Source organism: Dryobates pubescens, chromosome 42 (genome assembly GCF_014839835.1).
Source record: "Dryobates pubescens isolate bDryPub1 chromosome 42, bDryPub1.pri, whole genome shotgun sequence".
NCBI lineage: Eukaryota > Metazoa > Chordata > Aves > Piciformes > Picidae > Dryobates > Dryobates pubescens.
This window is the reverse complement of record NC_071653.1, coordinates 1,210,735-1,218,656: the sequence shown is the minus strand read 5'-3', so window position 1 is coordinate 1,218,656 and position 7,922 is coordinate 1,210,735. Positions and strand designations below refer to the sequence as shown.

Genomic DNA, 7,922 nt, shown 5'->3' with positions numbered 1-7,922 from the left:
ATTAGGTGGTGTTGGATTAGTTGATAGGTTGGACGTGATGATCTTGAAGGTCTCTTCCAACCTGGTCTACTCTACTCTACTCTACTCTACTCTACTCTACTCTACTCTATTCTATAATATATGCATAGCAAGTTGGAGCAGACCAAAAGCTGCGAACCAAAAAGAAGAAGTTGCAGCAAAGCTCCAGAAAAGTTTTGCCCTGGTCTACTCTCACTTGCAGCCATTGTGAGTTCCCCCAGGAGTGCCCAGAGGGTGGTGGAAGCATTAGGATCAAGACTGAGCCCAGTGAGGTGAGCTGACTGGGGAACTGGGGGCTTTGCCCTCCCTGTGATGCCCAGGAGCACTTACACTTGTAGGGAGGAAGTTCTGCAGGGTAGAAGTTGTGGGAGAGAGGGGCTGAATCACTTTGCTGTGCCTGAGGCTCCTGAAAAAGCCACTTCATTTCTTCTGTAAAGCCCTCCACAAGGCTTGCTTCACTTTGGGGTTCCTGAGGGTGTAAATGAAGGGGTTCAGCACAGGAGTGACAACTGTGTTCAAGGTGGTGCTGGACCTGGTTCAGGTCCAGGAAGCTGTGGGCTGATGGCTTGACATACAGGAACATGCCGGAGCCAAACCAGATGGAGACAACACTGAGATGGGCAGAGCAAGTCGAAAAGGCTTCTTGCGGCCATGGGCTGACTGGATCCTCAGGATGGAAGAGATGAGGTACAGGTAGGAGAGCAGGGTGAGCACACAGGAAGCCACCACAACTAGGATGGAGACAAGGAAGGTTGCCAGCTCCACAGGCCACGTGCCACTGCAGGAGAGGGCAAGGCAGGAATCGATATCGCAGAGGAAATGATTGATGAGATGTGGCCGACAGACCATCAGCCTGGATGTCAGCAAGGCCAGCAGTGAGATGGCCAGAAAGCCTCCCAGCCAGGAGCTGAGTGCCAGCCCAGCAGACAGGACACTGCTGAGCAGGGAGCTGGACCTCAGCGGGCAGCAGATGGCTAAGTAGCAGTCCTGGGCCATGACAGACAGGAGAACACACTCAGTGGAGCCTAGGGAGAGAAGAGAGAACATGCAGGCACTGAAGGAGATGGTTGGGCTTGTCCCCAGCATGACTCCTATGGCTTTGGGCACAACACCTGTGGTGTGCCAGATCTTATTGTAGCTGCAGGGAGGCACTTCAGAGGCTCAGCCTGAAATAAACATGGGGTTCCCCCTAGGGCTGGGCTTCAAGAGACTCAGTTCTCTGTGGGGTCAGGAGCCTTTCAGTGCCTTGAGGAGCTTGCTCAGCTGAGGAGCTGCAACAGAGGGCAAAGGGAGAGCAGCTGCTTCACCAAGACTGAAAGATCAAAGCCCTTTTCCTTTCAGGGGGAGGATGAAGTTAAAGAGAAAGTGATGAACTAAGCCCACAGGGTCACTAATCTCTGGGAAGGTGCTCAGGGTCACATGGTGGGAAGCCAAAGTTCTCCAGCCTCTGACTGAAAGGCCATTAGGAACATGCAGGGGTAGCTTTGCAGTGGCTCAGGCTGAGCTCTGAAAGAGACAAGAAGTGACAAAGGGAACAGGAGGATGCCATGAATGGGTCCTGCAGGAGGAGACAACACTTATGAAGGAACATTGAGGTGCATGGGGATAGGTGGGAGGGAAGAGGGACTAGGAGAGGAGGGGAAAGGGAGGCAATGGACAGGAAGGATGAGAGGAGGCATCTGCACCTAGGCAGAGGCTGATCAGTGCAGTTGATGAGCTGAGCCCTGAGACTGATCACCAGAGTGCCCCCCCCACAGACACCCCTTCATGTGAAATCCTTTATTAAACATCTTCTGTGTAACTTCCCAAGTCACAGTATCACAGTATCACAGTATAACTAAGGTTGGAAGAGACCTCAAGGATCATTGAGTCCAACCTGTCTCCACAGACCTCATGACTAGACCATGGCACCAAGTGCCATGTCCAATCCCCTCTTGAACACCTCCAGGGATGGTGACTCCACCACCTCCCTGGGCAGCACATCCCAATGACGAACGACTCGCTCGGTGAAGAACTTTCTCCTCACTTCGAGTCTAAACCTCCCCTGGCGCACTTTGAGACTATGTCCCCTTGTTCTGGTGCTGGTTGCCTGGGAGTAGAGACCAACCCCTTCCCGGCCACAACCACCTTTCAGGTCGTTGTAGAGGGCAATGAGGTCACCCATGAGCCTCCTCTTCTCCAGGCTAAACAACCCCAGCTCCCTCAGCCTCTCCTCACAGGGCTGTGCTCAAGGCCTCTCCCCAGCCTCATTGCCCTTCTCTGGACACCTTCCAGTGTCTCGATGTCCTTCCTAAACTGAGGGGCCCAGAACTGGACACAGGGGAGTCAAGGTGTTGCCTAACCCGTGCTGAGCACAGGGGCACAATGACTTCCTTGCTCCTGCTGGCCACACTGTTCCTGATGCAGGCCAGGATGCTATGGACCTTCTTGGCCACCTGGGCACACTGCTGGCTCATGTTCAGTACCCCGAAGTCCCTTTCTGCCTGGCTGCTCTCCAGCCAATCCAACCCCAGCCTGTAGCTCTGCATGGGGTTGTAGTGGCCAAAGTGCAGCACCTGGCACTTGAACTTGTTCAATGCCATCATGTTGGACTCTGCCCATCTGTCCAGCCTGGCAAGGTCCCTCTGCAGAGCTCTCCAACCCTCTAACAGATCAACACCTGACCCCAGCTTAGTGTCATCTACTAATTTATTGATGATGGACTCAATTCCCTCATCCAGATCATCTTTAAAGATATTGAACAGGATGGGGCCCAGCACTGATCCCTGGGTCACACCTGTGGCATGTTAGTGCCACAGCGATGCTTCAGGTGTCCTTTCTCCTCTCCTTGGGGTCACACAGGATCAAGGAGATGAGACCCCGGATAAGTAATCTGGACATCCATAAATCCATGTGTCCTGATGGGGTGCACCTGCAGGCATTAAGGGAGGCCAGAGCACTCTTCACTGTCTTTGGTAAGTGGTGGTGGACAGGAGTGGTGCCTGGGGACTGGGGGAAGGCAGACATCACTCCAACTTCATAAAGGGTAATAAGAAAGACCCAGGTAACTCTAGGCCAGTCAGCATCACCCCCATCCCGGGCACTCTCCCTTGGCACTGCCCTTGTCCTCTCAAGGACAAGAGGGTCACTGGGAGCACTCAGCATGGTTTTACCAAGAGGAAGTGTGATAGTTTTAGGAAGCCAAGTTTGACCAACCTGAAAGCCTTTGATGAGGACATAAGCAGGTGGATATATGATGGCAGAGCAGTGGCTGTGATTTATCTTGGTTTCAGTCAAGCATTTGACACTGTCTGCCACAGCATCCTTGCAGCTCCACTGAGGCAGTGTGGTCTGGAGGATCAGGGAGTGAGGTGGTTAGGACCTGCTTGAAGGAAAGGAGTTGTGGTCAATGGGAGGGAGTCTAGCTGGAGGCCTGTGTTGAGTGGAGTCCCTCAGGGGTCAGTACTGGGGCCAGAGCTGTTCAATATACTCATCAGTGACCTGGATGAGGGCACAGAGGGCACTGTCAGTAAGTTTGCTGATGGCACCAAGCTGGGAGCAGTGGCTGACACTGGAGGTTGTGCTGCCATCCAGCCAGACCTGGACAGGCTGAGAGCTGGGCAGGGAGAAATGGAATGAAATTCAACAAGGCCAAGGGGAGAGTCTTGCACCTGGGAAAGAAAAACCTCACAGAGCAGGACAGGTTGGGGACTGAGCTGCTGGAGAGCAGTGAGGGGGAAAAGGACCTGGGGATCCTAGTGGAATGGAGGTTGACCATGAGCTAGCAATGTGCTCTGGTGGCCAAGAAGGCCAAGGGCATCCTGGGGTGCATTAGAAGACTCTGTTTAGTAGGTCAGAAAGGTTCTCTTCCCCCTCTACTCTGCCCTGGTGAGGCCACATCCCAAATATTTGTCCAGCTCTGGGCCCCTCAGTTTAAGAAGCACCTCAGGGAAGTGCTTGAGAGAGTCCAGCACAGAGCCACAAAAATTATGAAGGGAGTGGAACACAGAATCAGAATCAACCAGGTTGGAAAAGACCTCAGAGGTAACCGAGTCCAACCTATTACCTATCACCTAACACCTCCTGACAACTAAAACCATGGCTCCAGGTGCCACATCCAAGCCTTTTCTGAACACCTCCAGTGATGGTGGCTCCACCGCCTCCCTGGACAGTACATTCCAGTGGCCAATTAGTCTCTCTGGGAAGAACTTTCTCCTCACCTCCAGCCTAAACCTCTGCTCAGTGATGTCCAATGACAGCACAAGGGGCAATGTTGGGAGCTGAGGTAGAGGAAGTTCCATGGAAACGTAAGGAAATCTTTTTCCCTGTGAGGGTGAGAGAGCCCTGGAGCAGGCTGCCCAGGGGGGTTGTGGAATCTCCCTCTCTGGAGATATTCAAACCCCACCTGGATGTGTTGCTGCGTGTAGCAGTTTGGGATGGGTGCCCTCTGCTACTTGGGGTGCTTCCTGTGTCCAGAAGTCCAGCCCAGTGGGCAGACACAGGAAACTAGGTATTTCCTACCATAATTCTCAGCACCACTGTAAGATCCAGCGTGGGGTCTGGCATTTCCTCTTTCTTTCCTCGCCATAACTGGCGATGTCTCCCAGCATTGGGCCTGGCTAGGCCCAAGGCTATGGGGGAGGGGCAGTCTCAGATCTGACCAGCTGAGACTAGCCTAGCAGTGGAGTGGGAGCAGGGGAAGAAGGAGCTCTGGGGGTCTTGGGTGTACCCTCAGGTGGGGATGGGATGTTTCTGGGTCTGCTTTGGGATTTCTTTTGTCACTGCGCCTCTGGCTCCCTGGAATCAGTCACCGCTTCCCATTTTAACTTTCCATCACTTTTGCAGTCCGTTTGTCTGAGTCATTATTTTTGCCCATGGAGGGGAGGGGTCTGTCTCAACCCGGCACATGGTGTGATCTGCTCCAGGTGACCCTGCCCTGGCAGGGGGATTGGCCTGGATGATCTTTAGAGGTGCCTTCCAAAACCTAACCTTCTGTCACTCTGTGACTCTGCCATTTAGATGTCACCTGGGAAATGACACAGTATGAAACAATTCCAGCCCTGGGCAATTCATCTCTTGGATGTTTGAACTCACAGTTGCCCCACGTTACCCTGCAAAGACACCAAATTGTTCTGCCAAACATGACTTGGGAACTGCATTTGTGAAGCAGTTGGACTGGCTGTGCCCTTGGGGAACTGACTTCACAAGCCCAGCAAGCACCAAAGATGACTCTGCAGAACAGGCTGGCATTAGATATGCTGCTGTTAAAGGAACAGGGGTATATGGGATGTCAAAGCTGCATCATCACAATTAGGTCACCTCGGAGCCTTCTCTTCAGCAGACTGAACAGCCCCAACTCCTTCAGTCTGTCCTCATAGGAGAGGTGCTCCAGCCCTCTGATCATCCTCCTGGCCCTTATCTGGACATGCTCCAGCACGTTCAGGTCCCTCTGGATGGATCCCTTTCCTCCCGCATGCCTGCTGCACCACACAGCTTGGTGTCATCAGCAAACTTGCTGAGGGTGCACTCAATGCCACTGTCCATGGCACCCACAAAGATGTTGAACAAGCCTGGTGTGGTGGTTTGAAAGGAAAGGCTCTGCTTTCCCTCCCCCACTGAGAAAGAGACCACGGCTAAACCCAGTCGGAGAAATGAGATTATATTTTACAAGGAAACAGATCAGATGTAACACAACAAACACAGGTATTTTACAATATATACAGGAATATACAGCAAATGAACTCAACCAGAAATCAGACCCCCCACAGAGGGGGCTTCCCCCTGTGCCCCCTTCAACCCCCTACCTCCCTTCTCCCCCAAAAGAGGTAGAAGAAGAGACGAGGACAGTTAACAGGGCAGGAAAAGAATAAAGGCCTTGCACAGGGAGTTAGTATCTTATCTTAGTTGGCCAGAATCCCAGAAGCAGATCCAGCTGAAAGGGAGAGCGAAGGAAGGAAGACTGAGAGAAAGTTCCCAACTCCCCTGGGTCCAATCTCTCCTCCCACAATCCTACCAATGAAATTCGTTTAGAAAACCAAAATATTTTACAAACATTTAGCCAGTGTGCCCCTTCCTTAAAGGCACAGCATCAAACGGCCACACCTGGTCCCAGGACTGATTCCTGAGGGACTCTGATGTCCCTGGCCTCCACTAGGACATGGACCCATTGACAGCCATTCTTTGGGTGCAGCCATCAAGCCAGTTCTTTATCCATCTAGTGGGCTACCCATCAAACCCATGTGTCACCAGCCTGGAGACCAGGATGTGGTGCAGGACAGTGTTGAAGGCTTTGCTCAGGTCCGAGTAAACGACATCAGTTGCTCTCCCCCCATCTATTAATCTTGTGACCTGTTCATAGAAGGCCACCAGGTTGGTCAGGCAGGATTTGCCCTTGGTGAAGCCATGCTGACTGTTCCCAATTGTTGCGGAATGGCTTGCAAAGACATGGTTCTATGGAACAATGGTTTGAACAGAGTATGTAGGCCGCACTCCATCTTGTTATTTACTGCTCACAGTAAGCTAGTGTGTTGATGCAGCCAGGCCGCCATGGCCTTGTAGCTGTGCTTGCAGCTGCCTGCAAAGGATAATAGGATACCAAAGCAAGGTCACTACGCCCTTACAGGCGATAACAAGTAAAGAAGAATGTAAAACAGAATTCTTGTGATTATCTCATCAGGATGGGAAAGCAGGATGTTTAACCGCAGAAGGTGGGGTTGTCAGCTAGGCTACTGTATATAAGAAGTGTCTGATGCTCAATAAAGTTGGATTTCGTGGATCATATTGATTGCTGGCAACCCCTTCTTGCGGCAAGTGGTGCCTTGAACAGGGACCTTCCTTTGGAACGACACTTCCGAAGACAGAGAGTGGCGTTCACCGAAGCCCAAGTCGTAAGATTTCCGGCACCGGTTCTGGCAGCACCGGCAGCGAGCTCGGACCAACAGGGGGGAGCGCACTTGGACCAACAGGGGGGAGCGAGGCCGATCGATCACCAAAGAAGCTCGGGCAAACGCAGAGCGGGATCGATTGCTGAAGACGCTGCAAAGTCTGGGAGACTGCCATACAGTCGGGGAGACTGCCTGTGCGCACAGGTACCGATGCAAAATGGGAAGGTCGGCGGCGTATGATTTATTTAAGTGTTTTTTAGAAAAACGCAAAGTATCAGGCATTGATCTGAAAAAGTAATTAGAAGGCTTATTATGTATAGCATACCAATGGGGGTTTTTTCAGGATCCTAATGAGGTTTTGAAAGAGAAGAGTAGAGGAAACTTGGGACTACATTATGGAACAAAAAAGCAGGATAGTAATATTACAACGGGAGAGGACAGACAAAATTTGCTAGCGGAGATAGTTTTCTGATGAAACTTGTTTGGAGAGACTATGGAAACAGACTGTGGGACTGGGTCACTACCAAGTTGCAAAAGCCGTGGCGAGAATGCATAAACTGTATTAAGAAATATAAACTAGAACAGCGAATGGCTGCTGCAGTTACAGCAAAGTTGTCAGGACGAGTTGCAGCTGGACGATGTGTTTCAAAGTGTCGACCGATCGACCGGGGTCGCCCCCGATACATCTTGCGGTGGCCACATCGCGTTTTACCAGCCACCAGCACTGCTGTCTGCACCCAGCGGGGAAAAAGCCGAGAAAAGGCAGCTCAGTGCGTTCGATCTCGTTCATCAACACCTTTCTCTGATATTGCCAGCGAGGGCTCGGATTCAGAGACAACAACACCGGCAGCGAGGAATTCAAGCAGCGCCGACTTTGTTTTACGGCCCCTCTGAGTAACAGCGGAGCGCTTGGGGGCTCACGGAGACAGCGTTCTTACCACCTCACCCCGCTTGCCAGCCCTGCCGGCCCCCGCGGATACCGACGGCTCCGACCAAGGCAGTATCGACTGACGCACCACTGATACCGGCAGCACTGACAGT

General features: G+C 52.2%; 1 protein-coding gene across 1 annotated transcript; it reads right to left on the bottom strand.

Moving 5' to 3' along the window:
• Window positions 1–438: 438 nt before the first annotated feature.
• On the bottom strand, window positions 439–7,583 carry LOC128899272 (olfactory receptor 6F1-like). Its single transcript, XM_054177655.1, is given in 5 exon segments — window positions 439–540; window positions 542–657; window positions 660–1,156; window positions 6,844–7,049; window positions 7,566–7,583. Coding segments are annotated over 5 exon segments (939 nt in total).
• Between the last annotated feature and the right edge of the window lie 339 nt (window positions 7,584–7,922).